The sequence below is a fragment of the Macaca fascicularis genome, chromosome 4 (genome assembly GCF_037993035.2).
Source record: "Macaca fascicularis isolate 582-1 chromosome 4, T2T-MFA8v1.1".
Taxonomy (NCBI): Eukaryota; Metazoa; Chordata; class Mammalia; order Primates; family Cercopithecidae; genus Macaca; species Macaca fascicularis.
The window spans coordinates 27,201,380-27,224,129 of NC_088378.1; the positions used below are offsets into that span (position 1 = coordinate 27,201,380).

The 22,750-nt window shown below is 32.6% G+C and overlaps 1 protein-coding gene across 50 annotated transcripts in view; it reads right to left on the bottom strand.

Moving 5' to 3' along the window:
* Positions 1-22,750, bottom strand: part of TRDN (triadin) — a 410,256-nt gene that overhangs the window by 31,388 nt on the left and 356,118 nt on the right. For 30 of the 50 annotated variants that reach the window (XR_012433397.1, XR_012433396.1, XM_074036974.1 and 27 more), the window contains 8 exons: positions 22,627-22,644; positions 20,528-20,572; positions 18,454-18,474; positions 13,782-13,808; positions 12,997-13,035; positions 9,214-9,249; positions 8,422-8,466; positions 5,759-5,782 (listed from right to left, as the gene is read on the bottom strand). Coding sequence is in view for 45 of the 50 variants with exons in the window: in XM_074036974.1 (XP_073893075.1) it covers positions 5,759-5,782; positions 8,422-8,466; positions 9,214-9,249; positions 12,997-13,035; positions 13,782-13,808; positions 18,454-18,474; positions 20,528-20,572; positions 22,627-22,644 (255 nt within the window). In the remaining 5 variants the exon portion in view is untranslated. The remainder of the gene's footprint in view (positions 1-5,758; positions 5,783-8,421; positions 8,467-9,213; positions 9,250-12,996; positions 13,036-13,781; positions 13,809-18,453; positions 18,475-20,527; positions 20,573-22,626; positions 22,645-22,750) is intronic. The other 20 variants (XR_012433399.1, XR_012433398.1, XM_065543309.2 and 17 more) reach the window with 6 other exon arrangements.

Below are 22,750 nucleotides of genomic sequence, written 5' to 3' on the forward strand. Positions count from 1 at the left end.
AATAGAGAGGAAAAGAAAGAAGAATCAAATAGACACAATAAAAAATGATAAAGGGGATATCACCTCTGATCCCACAGAAATACAAACTACCATCAGAGAATACTATAAACACTTCTATGCAAATAAACTAGAAAATCTAGAAGAAATGGATACATTCCAGGACACATACACCCTCCCAAAACCAAACCAGGAAGAAGTCAAATCCCTGAATAGACCAATAAAATCTTCTGAAATGTAGGCACTAATTAATAGCCTATCAACCAAAAAAAAAAAAAAAAAAAACCCAGGAGCAGATGGATTCACAGCCAAATTCTACCAGAGGTACAAAGAGGAGCTGGTACCATACCTTCTGAAACTATTCCAAACAATAGAATAAGAAGGACTCTCCCCTAACTCATTTTATGAGGACAGCATCATCCTGATATCAAAACTGGCAGAGACATAACAAAAAAAGAAAATTTCAGGCCAATATTCCTGATGAACATTGATGCCAAATTCTCAACAAAATACTGACATACCGAATCCAGCAGCACATCAAAAAGCTTATCCACCACAATCAAGTTGACTTCATCCCTGGGGTACAAGGCTGGTTCAACGTGTGCAAATCAATAAACGTAATCCATCACATAAACAGAACCAATGACAAAAACCACATGATTATCTCAATAAATGCAGAAAAGTCCTTCGATTAAATTCAACACCCCCTCATGCTAAAAACACTCAATAAACTAGGTATTGATGGAATGTATCTCAGAATAATAAGAGCTATTTATGACAAACCCACAGTCAATAGCACACCGAATGGGCAACAGCTGGAAGCAAGGATGGCCTCTCTCACCACTCCTATTTGACATAGTATTGGAAGTTCTGACCAGGACAATTAGGCAAGAGAAAGAAATAAAGGGTATTGAAATAGGAAGAAAGGAAATCAAATTGTCTCTATTTGCAGATGATATGATTACATATTTAGAAAACCCCATTGTCTCAGCCCAAAAACTCCATTAGTTAATAAGCAACTTCAGCAAAGTCTCAGTATACAAAATCAATGTGCAAAAATCACAAGCATTCCTATACACCAATAATAGACAGAGAGCCATCTTGAGTGAACTCCCATTCACAACTGCAACAAAGATAATAAAATACCTAGGAATACAACTAACAAGGAATGTGAAGGACCTCTTCAAGGAGAACTACAGACCATTGCTTAAGAAAACAAAAGAGGAATAAACCAATGGAAAAACATTCCATGATCACAGAGGGGAAGAATCAATATTATTAAAATGACCCTGCTACCCAAAGTAAGTAATTTATAGATTCAATGCTATTCCTGTCAAGCTACCTTTGACTCTCTTCACAGAATTAGAAAAAAACTACTTTAGACTTCATATGGAACCAGAAAACAGCCTGTATAGTCAAGACAATCCTAAGCACAAGGAACAAAGCAGGAGGCATCATGTTACCTGACCTCAAACTATATTACAAAGCTACAGTAAACAAAACAGCATGATACTGGTACCAAAACAGATATATAGACCAATGAAACAGAACAAAGGCCACAGAAATAACACCACACATCTACAACCATCTGCTCTTTGAAAAATCTGACAGAAACAAACAATAGGGAAAGGATTCCCTATTTAATAAATGGTATTGGGAAAACTGGCTAGCCATATGCAGAAAACTGAAACTGGACCCCTTCCTTAGAGCTTATACAAAAATTAACTCAAGATAGATTAAAGACTGAAATAAAAATAAACAAAAGATCAATAAAATTGTGTACTGAAATAATAAAATTAAAACAGCTAGCTAGCCTGAGCAGAAATATAAGAGAACTTAAAGTATAATAAAAAGAAAAAAAAGAAAAAAAAAGAAATAAGACCCAAATAAACTCAGAGGAAAAAGGAGACAGTACAACAGATACCACAGAAATACAAAAGATCATCAGAGAATTATATGCACAACTATATGCTAGGTAACTGGAAAACCTATTGGATACTGATAAACTCCTGAAAACATAAAACTCACCAAGATTGAATCAGGAAGAAATAAGACCTGAACAGATCAACTGTAGCAAAATTTAGTCAGTCATTCCAAAAAATTCCAGTCAAATTCTATGAAACATAAAAAGAAAAACTTCATACCAGTTTTAAAACTATTCCAAGAAATTAATGAGGAGAGAACTCTCCCTAACTCAATCCACAAAGTCAGTATTACCCTGATACCCAAACCAGACAAGGACATACAAAAAAATAAAACTCCCAGCGAGTATCTCTGTTGAATATAGATGCAAAAATCCTCAACAAAATACTAGCATAATGAATCTAATATCATATCGAAAAGATAATATACCATGACCAAGAAGGATTCATCCCAGGGATGCAACGATGGCTCAACATGTGAAAATCAATAAACCTGATACATCTCATCAACAGAATAAAGGACAACCCCTTTGAAAAGAGGGCAAATGAACAGACATCTCACAAAAGAGTACATACAAGCATCCAACAAACATATGAAAACATACTGAGCATTAGTAATTATGACAGAAATTAAAACCATAATAAGATACCATCTTACACCAGTCAGAAAGTCTATTATGAAAAAGTAAAAAACAAACAAACAAACAAACAAACAAAAAAACCCAAAAAACAACAACAACAAAAAAGATATTGACGAGGATGTGGAGAAAAGGAAGGCTTATACACTGTTGGTTGGAATGTAAATTGGTTCAATTTCTATGTAAACGTTATGGAGATTTCTCACAGACCTAAATTAGAATTAACATTTGACCCAGCAATCCCACTACTGCATATCTACCCAAAGGAAAAGTAATAATTAAATTAAAAAGATACCTGCACTTCTATGTTTATTGCAGCACTATTCACAATCGCAAAGTCATGGAATCAACCTAAGTGCCCATTAAGGGATAATTAGATAAAGAACATGTAGTATTTATATACCACAGAATACTATAAAGCCATAAAAAAGAGTAAAATCATGTATTTTGCAGCAACATGGATAGAGTTGAAACCCATCATAATACGTGAAATAACTCTGAAACAGAAAATCAAATTTATCACGTGTTCTCACTTATAAGTGGGAGCTAAACAATGTGTACACATGGACGTAAAGATAGAAATAATAGACGTGATGACTTCAAAAGGGGGAAGAATAGACTGTCCTAGCCAGATAATCAAGACAAGAGAAAGAAATAAATAGAATGTTCGAGTGAACAATCAAACAAGAGAAAGAAATAAAAGGCATCCACATTGGAAAAGAATTCAAACTGTTCCACTTTGCTGATGATATGATCTTACATTTAGAAAACCCCAAAGACTCCACTAAATAACTTCTAGATTTGATAAATAAATTCAGTAAAATAGCAGAATACAAAATCAACATAAAAATGAGTAGTATTTCCATACACCAATAATGAACTAGCTGAAGAAGAAATCAAGAAGGTAATCCCATTTATAACAGCTATAAGAAAAATACCCAGGAATAAATACAATCAAGAAAGAGAAAGATCTCTGTGAGGAAAACTACAAACACTGATTAAAAAAATTGAAAAGAACACAAACAAAAGACATGACATGCTCATGGCTGTAAAAGTTAGAGGACCTGGTCCCTTCTAGACAAGATGTGCAGGCACTAGAGTGGAGTTAGAACATGCAAGGGGAAGAGAGTGATGGCCACAAAGCACAGCTATTTCATGAAACTCCTTTAGTTAAACAGAAACAAATGACTGAAAAAAAGTTCTGAGCCCCAAAACCCACTCCTACCACCAACGCTAACAAAATACACATATACATAATGCTGTAAAAGGATTCAGACAAAGAATGATACTTGTTTAGTTTCAAATATATATAGTATGCTCTTCTTTATAAATACCTAAGGCAGTTTTTTGATGCTGGCTCCTAAAAAGCATGATAAAAACAGTGGTGTGTGCTATAGAGAAAATAAGCTTCACATACTCAGAAAACCACCTTTTAAACAGAATCATTCCATGATGTCTCTGATCATTTATTTTAATATGGTCCCTATAAATGATATATTTTAAATGATATATTTTTCTTTCTCAAATCTTTCCCTTTTCAGTTACTGCTCATAATCTTACTCTTATTACTACAACTGCTATTACTATGAAGTTAGGTGTCCCAATAATTCCTTGACTTTTTACTTCCCTCTGGGAGGAAGTAAACCATAGCTTTCTGCGGCACATTCTAAAATCTTTTGGCCTTACATGTTCTCCACCTGATAGTTTTACCTTAAATGTGCTTACTTCCCACTTCTTTCTAACACTACCCCTCAACTTCAACCAATACTTCTGATGCTGTCTTTCTTTGTTAGCCATTTCTATCCTTTTCTCCAGCTAACCAAATCCTAACCATTCTTCAAGGCAAAAATCTTGGCATTACCTCATTTATGAAGTCTGCTCTCATTACCTTTGGCTATAGGGGAATGGTGTGGAATAGGGTAGCTTCCAAGGGCCTTTGCTTTTATCTACACATTTTGCCCTTGCCATCAGTGAGACAATTTTGGGTCCTTACAATATATTTCCTTTTTTAAATTCCTGAGGCAAGTCTACGATCACCTGAAATCAAAGACCTTTGAATAACATATGTGGTAAGTATCATATTTTAATGATTCATTTTTATTGTCTTCAATATTAGCATTAGGTACAGTATAAGCACTCAGTTGGACCTTCTCTATCCAATTCTGTAGCCACTGACTACCTGGGGCTTTGGGAAATTGAAATGTGACTAGCACAAGATAAAATGTGCTGTAAGTATAAAATACACATAAGATTTCAAAATCTCAATACAAAAAATGAATGTAGAGGATAAATACATTTCTATATTGATTATATATTGAAATAATACGTGTATAAAATAAGTTACATAAAATAAAATATTACTAAAATTATTTTCACTTATTTATTTTTGTCTTTTAATGTGTCAACTAGAAAATTAATATTACATATATGTCACATTTTATATTTGTGTTGGGTAGCACTTATTTAGAATAACTTTTTTATAAATATGGAAATAAAAAAGGATAAATTGTTATTTCCTTGAATTTTAAGAACTTGTAAGAATATTTACAGTTATATCCTATATACAGAGAATTTCTATCTGTACCTGGATCCTGCTATTCTAGAGAATCTATTCTGGGAGCTGTGGTTTATACTATAGAAGATACATCCATTCCTAACTATGATGTTTTTCTTAGATATACAATTATATTTAGGTTTCTTAGATATACAATTATATTACAATTTATGTTTACAGTTAAATTATAACTATACAATTAAATTACAATTTAAGTTTCTCAGATATACAATTTTATTTAGGTTAATGAACATTAGAAAACAGCAGCAAAAGCATCACTTTTCGACCATATGTGGTCTTTAACAAATTTCTAGTGATTGACAGTTTAAGGCAGATACAGAATTATTTTATTTCACTTGACTTTAATCACTGAAAGTATTTATTTATTTAAATGCAAATCACTTTTATTTTCAGGCTGGAGAAAATAATAAGGCATTTCTGTTACAAGTTGTAATTTCAACTAGCATAGTTCTTTTTTTTAAGTTTCAACATAAGTAGCAATAAAAGCTAATAAATTCCTGTCAGAGGATTTAGTTTAGAATAAACTAAAACTGAACACATCAAAAATAGAAATATTTTATGAATTTCATCTTGAAATTGATACCATATATCAAAGAGAACTTGGCATTAATACAAACTGTACTTACTTGATACTCTTGCAGATTTTTCTGCTAAAAAGAGAATATAAATAAGTTTTGTTTAACTGAGATAAAATGCAAGGAAATTATAAATCAGTAGACTTTATAAAAATATCTAATTATTTTGTTTCTTGCTTATTATTTAGGAATGAATGAAGAAATACAGTCCTCTATTGCCTGTCAACATGAGTCTTTGTTTTATCATAATTTTTAATTTTAAAAAATTTTTATTTAGAGATGAGGTCTCAGTTGCCCAAGGGACATGAAGTAGTACAATCATAGCTCACTGCAGCCTCAAATTCCTGTGCTCAAGCAATCCTCCCCCCTCTGCCTCCCAAGTAGCTGGTATTACAAGTATGAGCTACCATGCCTGGCTGATTCTTTGAATATCTTGGTTAATCTATTTTATCTAAGAAAATATGTCAGCTATCACAAAAGCTATTCATCAAAGTGTCACAAAATATTTATGCTTTTTAAATACTCTTACTAAAATCAGGATCTTTGTAAAATTAAGAGTTTTGGCTCAACTATTATTATGCCTAACTTGAATAAAATTACTTTGTATTTTGTAACAGCTAAATATTTTCTTTAAAATTCCCAGACTTCATGAAATATATCATTTAGAATTATTTTTCTTTCAAAAAACAAGTAAGATAAATAATTACCAGACTATAAAATAAATCTTAAAAAACAACATGCAAAGTAAGTCAGTTTACTTTTTCATAATAATTTATTTATTTCAATGAGAGGTTATTATTTTTCAAAGAAATGTGCTTTCTTATTAAGCTGCATGTAGGACAAAATAACTAAGGTGAAATTATTATCCCAAACACTAGAGCAGACATTCTAACTTCTTGAAAAAGACTAGTAACATGTCCATTCTAACATTAGTCTCATTTAAAGAGCCAGGCTAGAATATATAACTTTTAAGCAATCTGTATTACATGGTTTATTATGAGATTTGTAGAGTTTCTAACATAAACCTCAGGATTAAAATTTTATTAAAATTAGATTATTCCTATTAAAAACATTTGCAGCTTGGATAGATATTTTCTGTATCACTAGAGTACTATGGTTCATGCATAAAATTATAAAGTAAATAATTTGGAAAACTATTTCACTAAGACTAACACGTTATTATTTTTTTCTTTAAAAATACTAGCATTGGTTAGAAAGGTAGAAATTTAGGGAAAAAATAGACTTTCACTGATACATAATGAACTGTTAAATGAAGGAATGAATAAGAATATGCCTGCTCTCAATTATCTCTGCATTGGACTTGTGCTTTCGTATGTAATCACAATATGAAGACTTTAAAATGATAGATTCACAGAACAGAGTAAGAAATCTGAATCAGAAGTCTGAATCCCTTGTACAGCTGAGTTACAGAGGTTTCCTCAAATCATCTCTCTAATAGATCACTCCCTTGGGGGCAAAGTGGGATAGACTCTATCCTTGGGCTGCTCTGATTGGCAGAAAACTTTCTCTTGTATTTGCAGCAGCATAATAGAACACTGAAGTGTCAATAGATGGCCTTAACCATTATAGTGTTTGGAAACATAACAAACTTGGAGTCAAATCTTGTCTGTACCATATAAATGCTCTTGATATGTCAGATTTTCTTTCATTGCACTTATCTCATCTTCAAACTGGACATGATAATTGGGCTTTCCTAAGGATTGAGTAAACTAATAATAGGAAAATGTATAACCATACTTTTTCTAATTAATTTACTTTTCTCATCATTCTGGCTGATTATCTCAAAGGATATTAAGCAATATTTAAAAGAATGTTTCAATATAAAAATTGTGCCCCTATATTATTCTACAGATGTAATTTTCCTTTGTATTGAAAGTTTTACCTCTTAATATTAGTGATAATTATGAATACATTAATAATTTTATGTGTAAGTGGTATGTCTAGATATATCTAGTCATTTCAGGGATATGTACCACAGTGAGCAGTAAAAGGGAGTCAGTGAAAAACAAAGCTTTTTCTCCACCTACTAGAGATCTATGTATTTGCTATGAATGGAAATAGTTGTCTTAGTTATGCTATGTTTACCTAGCAACTTAGAATTTACAGCACTTTTTTAAAGTAATTGAATTTGCCTAAAATTATGTTGCCAAGGCTACATAATTTAGAATAAACCTTATAGTTTTATGATAATAATATCATCAAAATAGATCATTCTCTTTTTAAGAAACACATGTCTCCATTATGCATGCTGGCATTTCCTATTTTGTGTCTAGGTTGAATTAATTTAAAGGTCTAATTTATAAGTAATAAAAAAAATTCATAATCTTAACTGTATGTTATTTAATCATAGATGAAAATAAATCCCAGTAATATTTATTTTTACTACCATATTACTTTTGACATTGTTCATGCTAAAAAAGTCTTTTGTAATTGAGAACATTTTCTTCTGGTGTGTAACAGAATATTTTGTTCACGTTAATGTTGCTGACAGTTTTGATTTCTTCACATTTTCTTATTTTCTATTGAAATGTAAGCCTTCTGCTAGATTTTCTACCTGTCCACTTACTCTGCTGTTAAGAGAAGTTTGTATCTTTTAGATTTCTTTGTTTCAAAATAATTTAATATTAATATTAAGCAACAAAATAATTCAGATATTTTCATACCAACATAGTACTTATGTAATTCAAGATTACCTTTTGTCACATTGTGTAACTGAAGACTTTCTTTTCTTGTTGAGACTGTTAATAAGGAAAATGTAAATTAAAATTAAATTTTTAAAGTAAATTTCCATAAAAATTGTCTCACATCAATGCTGAGCTTTAAAGAATGAAGATAATTTAAGTGTTATAAACATTTTCTCAAGGTGGTTTTCAAAAATTTTTTCTATCTAACTGGTACCTAACAAAAATAAATGTTAGCACTAGACATTGTTTTATAAACAGAGGTATAACATGAATGTAGGAACAAAATTAACTAGAATCTATGAAAAATGGGTCATTCTGATTAACTGGATTTGGAGATAAACAAAATGAGTTATTTTGTCATTGACAATAATTCTGATATGCCTAAGAATGCTTTCCTACTGATCTAATAAACTATCTCTTTGGTAATTAAGACCTTTGTAAGCTTTATGATAATTACACTCAAATCAGTAATTGTCATATTATATGGTGTAGTTTTCTAAATAAATAAACCCAATGCTAAGAAAAATGGCAGCACTGTAATTCGTTTTATACCTTGCTCATCAGTGGCAGAACAAATCAATGCTTATTTGCGTGGGTTGACTTACATCCATTGCTTCTTTGACACTGCTGTTACTAGGTATCCACCAATTACTTACCACATTTCTTCTCTTACTCATGCTAGCACTCATCACATACATTTTTAAAAGTTTTTTTTTTTCATATGGTATAAATACATTTTGACTTAAAATATTTTAGCTTCTGGGCTTTGCATTCTATTTTTTTATTCTTTTAAAAAATTACCTTTTTCTTCTTTGAGATGCTTCATGTCTGCTTTTTCTGTGTAGAAGAAATAGTAATGGTAATTTATTTACTTATTTATTTTTAATTATACTTTAAGTTCTGGGATACATGTGCAGAACTTGCAGGTTTGTTACATAGGTATACATGTGTCATGGTGGTTTGCTGCACCTATCAATCCGTCATCTACATTAAGTATTTCTCCTAATGCTATTCCTTCCCTTAACCCCCACTCCCAGAGAGGCCCCAGGGTGTGATGTTCCCCTCCCTGTGCCCATATGTTCTCGTTGCTCAACTCCCACTTATGAGTGAGAACATGCGGTGTTTGGTTTTCAGTTCCGGTGTTAGTTTGCTGAGAATGATGGTTTCCAGCTTCACCCATGTCCCTACAGAGGACATGAACTCATTCTTTTTTATGGCTGCACAGTATTCCATGGTGTATATGTGCCAATTTTCTTTATTCAGCCTATCACTGATGGACATGTGGGTTGCTTCCAAATATCGGTCACATGCTATTTCTGGTTCTAGATCTTTGAGGAATTGCCATACTGTCTTCCGCAATCGTTGAACTAATTTACACTCCCACCAACATTGTAAAAGTATTCCTATTTCTCCACATCATCTCCAGCATCTGTTGTTTTCTGGCTTTCTAATGATTACCATTCTAACTGGTGTGAGATGGTATGTCATTGTGGTTTTGATTTGCATTTCTCTAATGACTGGTGATGATGAACTTTTTTTAATATGTTTGCCTTCTTTTGAGAAGTGTCTGTTCATATCCTTCGTCCACTTTTTGATGGGGTTCTGTATGTTTTTCTTGTCAATTTCTTCAAGTTCCTTTTAGATTCCAGATATTATTCCTTTGTCATATAAATAGATTGCAAAATTTTTCACCCATTCTGTAGGTTGCCTGTTCACTCTAATGATAGTTCCTTTTGCTGTGCAGAAGCTCTTTAATTTAATTAGATACCATTTGTCAATTTTGGCTTTTGTTGCAAATGCTTTAGGTGTTTTAGTCATGAAGTCTTTGCCCATGCCTATGTCCTGAATGGTATTCCCTAGGTTTTCTTCTAGGGTTTTTATGGTTTTAGGTCTTACATTTAAATCTTTTTCTTTGTTTTCCGTTTTATTTTATTTTTATTTATTTATTTATTTTTGACAGAGTCTCACTCTGGCACCAAGCTAGAGTGCAGTGGCACGATCTTGGCTCACTGTAACCTCCGCCTCTCAGGTTCAAGCGATTGTCCTGCCTCAGCCTCCCAAGTAGCTGGACCACTGGCATGTGCCACCACGCCAGGCTAATTTTTGTATTTTTAGTAGAGACAGAGTTTCACCATGTTGGCCAGAATGGTCTCGATCTCTTGACCTCATGATCCGCCCACCTCAGCCTCCCAAAGTGCTGGGATTACAAGCATGAGCAACCACGTCCAGCACATTTAAATCTTTAATGCATCTTGAGTTAATTTTTGTATAAGGCATAAGGAAGGTGTCCAGTTTCTGTTTTCTGCATATGGCAAACCAATTTTCCCAACACCATTTATTAAACAGCGAATTCTCACTTTCCCCATTGCTTGTTTCTGTCAAGTTTGTCAAAGATCAGATGGTTGTAGATGTGTGCTGTTATTTCTGAGGCCTCTGTTCTCATTGGTCTATATTTCTGTTTTGGTACCAGAACCATGCTGTTTTGGTTCCTGTAGCCTTATAGTATGGTTTGAAGTCAGATAGTGTGATGCCTCCAGCTTTGTTGTTTTTGCTTAGGATTGTCTTGGGTATGTAGACTCTTTTTTGGTTCCATATGAAATTTAAAGTATTTTTTTTTTCTAATTCTGTGAAGAAAGTAAATGGTAGCTTTATGGCAATAGCATTGAATCTGTAAATTACGTTAAGCAGTATGGCCATCTTCACGATATTGATTCTACCTATCCATGAGCATGGAATGTTTTTCCATTTGGTTGTGTCCTCTCTTATTTCCTTGAGCAGTGTTTTGTAGTTTTCATTGAAAACGTCCTTCGCATCCCTTGTAAGTTGTACTGCTAGGTATTTTATCCTCTTTGTGGCAATTGTGAATGGGAGTTCACTCATGATTTGGCTCTCTGTTTGTCTATTATTGGTGTATAGCATTGCTTGTGAATTTTGCACATTGAGTTTGTATCCTGAGACTTTGCTGAAGTTGCTTATCAGCTCAAGGAGTTTTGGGGCTGTGACGATGGGATTTTCTAAATATACAATCATGTCATCTGCAAACAGTGACAATTTGACTTCCTCTCTTCCTTTTTCAATACTTTTATTTCTTTCTCTTGCCTGATTGCTCTGGCCGGAGCTTCCAATACTATGTCAAATAGGAGTGGTGAGAGAGGGCATCCTTGTCTTTTGTAGGGTTTCAAAGGGAATGCTTCCAGCTTTTTCCCATTCAGTATGCTATTGGATGTGGGTTTGTCACAAGAAGCTCTTATTATTTTGATAAAAATTCCATCAATACCTAGTTTATTGAATGTTTTTAGCATGAAGAGATGTTGAATTTTGGCAAAGGCCTTTTCTGTACTATTGAAATAATCATGTGTTTTTTGTCATTGGTTCTGTTTATGTAATTGATTACATTTATTGATATGTGTATGTTGAACCAGCCTTGCATCCCAGGGATGAAGCTGACTTGATTGTGGTGGATAAACTGTTTAATGTGCTGCTGGATTCGTATTGTCAGTATTTTATTGAGGATTTTCGCATCAATGGTCATCAGGAATATTGGCCTGATATTTTCTTTTTTTTTTTTATGTCTTTGCCAGGTTTTGGTATCAGGATGGTGCTGGCCTCATAAAATGAGTTAGAGAGGAGTCCCTCTTTTTGTATTGCTTGAAATCATTTTAGAAGGAATGGTACCTGCTCCTCTTTGTACCTCTAGTGGAACGTAGAATTTGTCTGTAAATCTGTCTGGTCCTGGGATTTTTTTTTTGGTTGGTTGGTAGGCTATTAATTATTGCCTCAATTTCAGAACTTGTTATTGTTCTATTCAGGGATTTGACGTCTTCTGGTTCAGTTCTGGGAGGGTGTTTGTATCCAGAAATTTTTCCATTTCTTCTAGATTTTCTAGTTTATTTACGTAGAGGTGTTAATAGTATTCTCTGATGGTAGTTTGTATTTCTGTGGAATCAGTGGTGATATCTGCTTTATCATTTTTTATTGTGTCTATTTGATTCTTCTCTCTTTTATTCTTCATTAGTCTGGTTAATGGTTTATCTATTTTGTTAATCTTTTTAGAAAAAACAGCTCTTGGATTCACTGATTTTTTAAGGGTTTTTTGTGTCTCTCACTCCTTCAGTTCTGCTCTGATCTTAGTTATTTATTGTCTTCTGCTAGCTTTTGAATTTGTTTGCTCTTGCTTCTGTAGTTCTTTTCATTGTGATGTTAGGGTATTGATTTTAGATCTTTCCCACTTTCTCTGTATCAGAGTAATATATTTATTAACAAGTCTTCTTAAGGTGAGGAATTGAATTTTGTGTAGGCAGTTTTCACAGTTCAGTAGTAATATGAAAAGAAGTCTGTAGCTTTAATTTAGTAGTAACAGGTAGAGCCTGCTTTCGGCTTTACATTCCTGATCCTTTTAGATATTTAATAAAAATGCAATACCTATATGTTTTGCATGATGAACTATAATTATGATATGTGCTATAAAATCAGTGTCTTCATTTTCATCAACTGTTTTTAAATCATGTAATCTGTATAATTTTGTATTTTTGTTCCTGTTTATGTGGCTACTTTGATGTATATATCTTAAAATGTCATCTTTACCTTTACTTTCTTTTTCAGATATTTCAGTTTTCTTCTTCCCTAGGGGGGAAAGAAAAAAAAAAAAAAAACAAGAAATCATCATTTTAGAAAACATGACTTTCTTCCTCCTCCTTTTCCTCCTCCTATTTCTTTTTTTCCTCCTCCTATTCCTCTTCTTCATTTTTTGAGACAGAGTCTTTCTATATACCCTCAAATTCCTGGGCTCAACGGATCCTCCCTCCTCACCCTCCTGAGTAGCTCGGTTTACTTACAGGTATGACCCTCTTGCCCACCTCCTCCCCTTTTCTTTTATGCTTTGAAGGGAGAAGCTAGAATAAGCCATGCCTTTGTTAAAAGTTTAAACTAGAAACAACAGGAAAAACAACTACATGTTAAATTTTTACCTTTAGGAAATAAGAATTTGCCTGGCATGATGGATTCATAAGTAAACTAATGAATTAAAGCAATAAAAATGTAACATAATATTTCTAAGCAAAATATGGATCCAGTTTTCAAAGCAGTCTTGGTAAATTGATAATTTTCTTGCTACACCTTTTAGACAAAAGTGAGAAGAAAAACAATATTTAATCGGTGACTTATAAGTTTGTATGTGGTAAAAATGGACATATTGCATCATTTACTCCTTATAACAAGCCTGTAGGGAAGTCATTATGCTGTTCTGTAGAACAGAATATCTGGAATTTGAGGAGCTAAGGGATTTTCTAAATGTTGCACAGCTAGAAACTTAAATTTACATACCGTTTCAACAACTCTATCTTATCTCCTCTGAAAAAGTAAATATTTACCTGATTCTGTGACTTCTGATGTTGCTCCTTTAAAAAAAAAATGTAGAAATAAAGGAAAAAAAATAAAAGAAAAAGTATAGGTTTTTATTCAGTAGCAGACAATTGAAACTTATCTTCTGATATTTCCTCCCAAATTACAATAGGCACATATACTCAAAATGGCAAGAAAATGTACTAATGCTTAATATTTCTGATAACTGTAACTAGACATCTATTTTAAAAATAGAACAAATACTCAATTAATCTAAAATGGTATATTTAAATATTATAGAATTGGTTAGATAGAATAAATAAGATCTAGTACTTGATAGAACAACAGGATGATTAGAGTCGACAATAATTTAGTGTGCATTTTAAAATAACTAAAATATTAGAATGTTTGTAACACAAAAAATATGATAAATGCTAATGTGATGGATACCCCATTTACTTGCCTATATAAAAATATTTCATGTACCCATAAATACATCAACTTCTAAGTACCTATCAAGTTAAAAATAAAATAAAATGAAATATAAAAAATTGAAAAACATACATGATATAATTAATGAATTCTAAATTCTATGGCTCGTTTTCTTAATTACAAATTATAAATCTGTTACATAAATTCTTAATCTTCATTGATGTATGCAAATATTCATTCATATAATATTTATTAAAGCAGCTTCATTTATAAGATGCTGTTAGAAATGCAGTTGAGTGTGGTCATGGGATGAGATTAAAAGTATAACAAAAACAAACTCAGTTCATGTTGATTACAGTCTGATAAGTGATAGAAGACATAAAATTATATTTGCCTTTTGCCTATGCTCATACAGAACCATGCTTTCTTCTTGTTCCTTCAGTAAATTTACAGATTAATATTTCTAAGTATAACCTGGCAAGTGTTTTTTAAAAAACTTTGTATCACAAATAATTTCAAATAATAACATTTCCAGAAAATAAAAATTCTCTGATAGTTTAAGAAATATCTCTCGTAAAATGTCAATGTTTTCTATAAATGTGATATCAGTTTTATCAGTCTTACATAACTATTTTGGGTAGCTATTTTCAAAATTCAAAAAAAATATTTTTAAACAGTGAAGGTATACAATACATAATATTACATAAAAATATAGTATTTTTAAATGGCTTTATAATGATGTTTCATATTAGCATTCTAGTTTTGGTTTTCAACCCTTAATTTTGGTACCAGTGTTCACATTAGTAGCAATAATACAAACTATACTAGAGAATTTCTCCAGCCTCAAGGCTGTACTTAATGTTTGAAATTGGCATTGAATCCATTATGAAGTAAACTGTAGCTGCATTATTAAGGAATCTGTCATGTGTTGTCCAGAAGACAGGTTAGTTCTGGGTATCAAAACATATAAATACAACATCCAGATACACTTTGGATTGAAGTACTCAATTTTTAATCCAGGTTACAGTCTGAGTATTCTAATAGGATTAAATAAACAGTTTTATTGTTTACTATGGCATTTTTATTATTGATTAAAACGTCCAGGAAACCCCAGTGATTTTGAATTACAAAATAAAATGTACCTCAGGGCTTTAAAAAAATTAGAAAATAAAAAGCTAATGTGTTAAAATTAAATAAATTGAGGACATATGTGCTCTTAATTTTTCTTAACCCACATAATAACTGTTAAAGGGTTCTTCATACTGTGTTTATTCAATATGTCTAAACAAACAATTGAAAGTAGACAAGAGAGAGATACAATTACTGGGGTTTTTTTTATTGTTGTTTTGTTTTGTTTTTTTTGCACAGGTATTAATTATCATGGTGAATGTGTTAGCAAACCAGGTACATCAACAGAAAACAAGATAAGCATTCCCTCATACGTCCTGGTCCAGTGTCATATACCTAATATGTGCTCAATAAATACATGTTCAAGGATTAATGAGTGGAATACAAGCATACTCATTTTATTGTGCTTCACTTAATTGCAATTCTCAGGTATCACATTTTTTACAAGTTAAAAGTTTGTGGCAACCCCATATGATTAAGCCTATTGGTGTAATTTTTCCAATGGTGTTTGCTTCCTTCTCATTTCCGTGTCTCATTTTGGTGATTCTCACAATATTTCAAATTTTTCATTATTATTATATCTGTTATGGTTGTCTGTGATCAGTGATTTTTGATGTTACTATTGTAATTGTTTTGGTGTGCCACACAACACCCATATAAGCTGGTAAAACTTAATGAATGTGTGTATTCAGACTGCCATTCACCAGTCCCTCTCACTTTCCTTTAGTCCTCTCTGTTTCCTGAGAGTCAATAGCTTTGAAATTAGACCAGTTAGGCACCTAAAATGGCCTCTTAAGTATTGACAAGAAAGAAAGACTTGCACATCACTCACTTTAAACCAAAAACTAGAAATGATTAAGTTTAGTGAGAAAGGCATGTTGAAAGCTGGGATAGGCTAAAAGTGAGGCCTCACGTACCAAAGAGTTAGCCAAGTTGTGAATGCAAAGAAAATGTTCCTGAAGGAAATTAAATGTTACTCCAGTGAAGACATAAATGCTAATAAAGGGAAACAGCCTTATTGCTGAGACAAAGAAAGTTTTAGTGGGCTGAATAGAAGATCAAAGCAGCTACAACCTTCCCTTAAGCCAAAACCTAATCTATAGCAAGGCCCTAACTCTCTTCAATTCTATGAAGGCTGAGAGATGTGAGGAAGCTGCAGAAGGTAAGTTGGAAGCTAGCAGAGGTTGGTTCATGAAATTTAAGGAATGAAGCCACCTGCATAACGTAAAAGTGCAAGGTGAAACAGCAAATGCTGATTTAGAAGCTGCAGAAAGTTATCCAGATCTAGCTAAGATAATTGACCAAGGTGGCTACAATAAATAATAAGCTTTCAAGGTAGACAAAATAGCCTTCTAGGGAAGATCACTTGAGCCCAGGAATTTGAGGCTGTAGTGAGCTATGATCCCCCACTGTACTCCAACCTGGTGACAGAGTGAGACCCTCTCTTTAAAAGAACAAAAACAACTTAACAAATAGCCTTTTATTGAAAGAAAATGTCACCTAGAATTTTCACAGCTAGAGAGAAAAGTCAGTATCTGACTTCAAATCTTCAAAAGACAGACTGACTCTCTTGTTGGAGGTTAATGAAGCTGGTGACTTGAAGTTGAAGCCAATGCTTATTGACCATTCTGAAAATTCTAGGTCCTTTAAGAATTATGCTAAATCTACTCTGCCTATGGTCTATCACGGGAATAACAAAATCTAGATGACAGCACATCTGTTTACAGAATGATTTATGGACAGTTTTAAGCCCATTGTTGAGACCTAATGCTAAGAAAAAAGATTCCTTTCAAATATTATGGCTCATTGACAATTCACCTGGTCAATCAAGAGCTCTAATGGAGCTGTACAAGGAGATTAATATTGTTTTCATGCCTGTGAACACAACATCCGTTCTGTAGCCCATGGGACCAAGGAGTAATTTTGACATTCAAGTCTTATTACTTAATAAATACATTTCATATGGCTGTAGGTGTCATATATAGTGAGTCATCTAATGAATCTGTGCAAAGTAAATTGAAAGTCTTCTGGAAAGGAATCACCTCTCTAGATGCCATTAAGAACATTTTTGACTCATGAGAGGGAGTCCAAATGTCAGTACCAATAGCAGTTTGAAAGAAATTGATTCCAACTCTTATGAATGACTTTGAGAGGTTCAAGGATTCAGTAGAAGAAGTAACTGCAGATGTGGTGGAAGCAACAAAAGAATTACAAGTGGTGACTGAATTGCTTCAATTTCATGATCAAACTTGAACAGATGAGGAGTTATTTCTCATGGATGAGAAAAGAAAGTTGATACTTGGGATGGAAACTACTCCTGGTGAAGATGTTGTGAACATCGTCAAAATCACAACAAAAGATTTAGAATATTCCGTAAACTTAGCTGATAAAGCAGAAGCCAAGTTGAGACAATTGACTCCAATTTTGAAAGAAGTTCTACTGTGAGTAAAATACTGTCAAATACCCATACGAACTACAGAGAAATCTTTTGTGAAAGAGTCAATGTGCCAAACTTTATTGTTGTCTTATTTTCAGAAATTACCACAACTACCCTAACCTTCAGAAGCCACCACCTTCATCAGTCAGCACCCATCAACATCGAGACAATACCTTTCACCACTAAAAGTATTACAACTTGCTGAAGGTTCAGATGATCACTAACATTATAAGCAGCAAAATACTTTTAAATTAAGCTATGTACATTTTTTAGTCATAATCCTCTTGCACACTTAATAGACTATAGTGTAAACATAACTTTTCTGTGCACTGAGAAAACTAAAAATTGTGTGATTTATTGTGGTGGTCTGAATGAAACCTGCAATATCCCTGAGTTATGCCAGTACAATGACATCTAATTTTCCTTGAATTGCATTTTTTGAGTAACTAAACATCTCTTCATGTGCTTATTGGTCTATGGCTTCTTGCTCTCCCCATTTTCCTTTGGTTGTGCTTTTTGCCTCCAAGGTATGCCTGTACACACAATATCCTTTGTCAACCAGACTCACTTATATGATAATAGTATAATAGCTATTACATTAACAAACACACCATACATTTTAAACTTCATACATAACTCAAAGAAATTGTGAAATTAAGACAATGAAATAGGACATTCTTAAAATTCTAAAATGGTACACTTACTTGGAGTTGGTTTTGGTTTGTCTAAAAAGGAAAAAATAACAAAAGAAAATCAGTGATAATTTTCTATCTATGGGCGATATATCAGCCCTTTATATTTCCTATTTTTGCTTTTTACAGTAAAAATAAGTCTAAATATAACAACAATGAACAGTAGGGAATGCATTTTTAGTAATTTTTAAATCATTCTCCCAATGAGTTTCCCACAGAACAGTAAAGCCTGAAAGTGTGGAATCTTTCTTGGTCTCTTTTTTTATTCCTGTAAATCTCATATTTGATTTGATACAATATTAATGAATGCTCACAAAAATCTCAACTTCTTACTGTTTCTGAAATGACATAAAATATATATTCTACCACAGTCCTTTTAGAATACATATTAATATTAATTTATACTCACAATATTAATTATTAATGTTAATTTATACCAACTCTCCCAATCCAGTATGTTGAACAATAAGGCTCTTTTATAAAATCTCAAGAATGAATCGGTGGTAGGTAAAAAAAATCATAAAGACATTCTATTTTTTTCCAATATAACACGTGTTCTAAAATATATATATATATATATATATATGTGTGTGTGTGTATATATATATTTATTTATTTATTTTTTATTTTTTATTTTTTTTTGAGACGGAGTCTCGCTCTGTCGCCCAGGCTGGAGTTCAGTGGCACCATCTCGGCTCACTGCAAGCTCCGCCTCCCGGGTTCACGCCATTCTCCTGCCTCAGCCTCCCGAGTAGCTGGGACTACAGGCGCCCGCCACCTCGCCCGGCTAGTTTTTTGTATTTTTTAGTAGAGACGGGGTTTCACCGTGTTAGCCAGGATGGTCTTGATCTCCTGACCTCGTGATCCGCCCGTCTCGGCCTCCCAAAGTGCTGGGATTACAGGCTTGAGCCACCGCGCCTGGCCTAAAATATATTAACTAAAAGCATTAACTGTGTCATCTTATATCTAAAGTTCTATTTCTTCATAAAAAGTAGAAAAGATTTAGCTATGATTGCAGTTTTGAATCATCTAAAATTAAGTCAAATAACTAGTATGTTAACTGTTAATGGAGGGAATACAAATTGATACATTTTTGTAGAAAGCAATTAGGAATATCTATACAAATTACATTTAATATACCCTATTACTAAAAAAACAATTCTACTTTAAAGAATTTTTCCCATAAAAATAAAAAAACTAGACATATTGTTAATTAAATTAAGGGAGATCTTTAAAACAACTTTAACATATGTCAGTTAGAGTCTAATTAAGTAAACTATGTACAAATACACAATAAAATAGTGTTTTTATAAAATATTTTATGTGCTGATATAAAAAAAGCTTCAAGATATATTCTGAAATAGAAAAAACTAGTGACAGGATAATTTATAACATGTCAATATTTGTGTAAGAAAAACAAAAGAGGCATATATATATATATATTTGTACAGGTAGATAGATAATGCTAGAAGGATACATTAGGAAATAACAGTGATTACCTATGGAAATTATCAGATATTTTTGAAATGAGAACTGGTAGAATTTTAAAAAAGAGAGAGAGATTTTTGCAGTTAACTTCCTATGTGCCTCAGTGTTTGAACCATATGAAGTGTTACATATTATAAAAACTGAATGACATTTTAAAAGAATTAAGCTAACTTTTAGAATAGGGTAACTTCTCTTTTAAGAGGATATATCAAGCTGAAATTCACAATTTGTGAAATTTAACCTATGTAATTTGATAGGATATTTTAAAATTATCAGCAGTTAATCAACTTCATTAGTATGATAAATTATATTAATATTGACAACAGTGAAATATTGAATATTTTCGAAGGACCTTGTGAATCATGAAAGCAAATCTAATTTGTTAATTTTACTTATCATAATTGCATATTTGGCAATCCATGTTTGATTGACAGCAATATTGCCCTTAGGTCAGATAAACTAGATTATACTACAAAACCACAGGACCACACATTACCAGGAAACACAGTGAAAATCACTTGTATGCATTACTTTAATTTTTGAATATAATAAAAACAGTGAACCTAAGACAGAATATAAACCAAAAATGGTAAAACACCTGTTTTTATAGACGGAGGTTCTCTTTCTTGATGTTCAGCTTTTTCTAGAGAAAGAAATCAAATTTCACTGGCAATCTGTGGATTCTTCAGCAAATATTTCTTATTTACACATTTGCAAGTGATCCGCAGTTTACCCAAGAGGCATGCCCCAAAGTCGTTTTCATGTAATTTGAAACAAAGAAAGCATATTGCCATAAAAACACATTATAAACAGGGTTAGGTTAGGTTCATTCTCTGGACACCCAGGAAAAGACATTTTTCTACATTTGGCTGAAAGACAGTATTAGGGTTTTATCTCTTTGGGGGCTGTGTTGAATAAGAGGATAGAATATGGCAAAGAGGAGATAAGAATACTGTTTCATTTGCTGAAAGTTGAGTCATTCTTTGGGGACATTTTTAGTGGATGGTATTTGTCTTTGGCATTTTACCAATTCCTCTTTTTTCCTCTCTGAATCCTAGCTACCTTCTTGCCAGTAAGAAGCAATGCACTGCTGAACAGTAGTTTCTTATTGAAAATTTAAACTATATCCGTTGCATTCCAGAGAGTAACACATTTTGTATTTTTATTGACCTGTACCACCCTCCCTTTCCAGGTTTTCTTAAAACTCTCATAGCTGAATCTCAACTATTCTAGGATACGACAAAATGAAATAAAAATGTATGAATAATAGACATCCCTCTTAGTTCTCTGAAAAATATTTGAATTGAAAATTTTAAAGAGATCATTCTCTTTCATCAAAAGTAGAATTTAAAGTCAACCATACAGGTGGAATATCTTGAATGCGATTGAGAATATCTGTCAATTGAGTAGGACTCCGGACAGACCAAGTATTACCTCTAATGACCTCTAGGATCAGTTCTTCTGAGCTGTTCTTGATGTTTACTTGTCCTTTCTTTCCCTCACTCCTGAATTTGGAGTTTCTCTAAAATTACTATTTTTCCCCCAAATCATGCACCAATAGTGAAGTAGGTGGGAAGATGTGGGACCCCAGGTGTCATCAGATTAAACAGATATTTGTAAATTAGGAACTGACACCATTCAAGAATAAACTTCCATGAACTGAATTTGCATAAATGTCATAGTAAATAAGCATTCAAAATAAAAGAAAATGCAGAAGCCAAAATTCAAGGTATTAAACTGTTATAACAACATTAAAAATAAATCAAGGGAACAATAATAATATAAAATATATATTCAAAATACAATTCACAGGTTCTAGGATGTGAATATATTCTGATTACAGCCATGCATTTGTGCTATATATCCTAAACCATGTTTATGTATTCCTAAGCTGTGTCACACATTTACCTTTGGGCCTTGTGAAGGTATTTTGCATGCAAGAGCCAGAATATATTTGATCAAAAGCCATTCATGCATTTGTCTAAGCTTATGTTCCACAAATGTACACCATTTAACGATTAACATCACAATTTTGACACAATATTGAATATATTTACTACCACAGTGGGTAAATATTTATGTCTTTCTGAGTCCAAAAGTCATCTTTAAACTCTCCATCACTATACTCTCTGTGTCACACTTGTACAGTGAAACGAAGGATCTTCAAAGTCCACATGTCCATAATTATAATGGACAAATGGCAAAATGTTTATAAATTAAATGGATTTCTAAATGCCAAAGTTTACCTACAGTTTAATTAATGTAGCTTAAAGCAAACAAATTAAAAACAGTATATAGTTCACAACACTGACAACTGTATAACATTTCATTTTCTTTTGTTATTCATTAACGTGTGATTAAAAGATTTCTCACCTACCTTAACTTACTGTGAGTGGTATTTCATAGCCCATATGGATTCCCTCTTTTAATAAACAATAGTGACACACTTTTTCTTTTATATAGTTATAGTCATTAATTAGTAGTGAAACACAAGAATGTTAAATCAATGCCATAGCAATAACATTAATTCATCACGAATAACAATTACATAGCAATCACATTAATTTATCATTAATAGTTATTTAGCCACAGGCAACACTGAAAATAACATTTTTCTTTAAAAAAAAAACTAAGCAAATTGCTAAAGCTGAAATGGTCAAGCAATATTTCTCAGGTGTTATTCTATTCATCTCTTACTTGCTGGCTTGGGCTTGGCTGTGGAGAATGGAGGGAAGCACATGGCATATTGATGAGTACAAACCATGGAAAAACTAACTTTAGTGTTTGTATTTACTTATTCTTAGCTTTAGGTCCCCTTCTT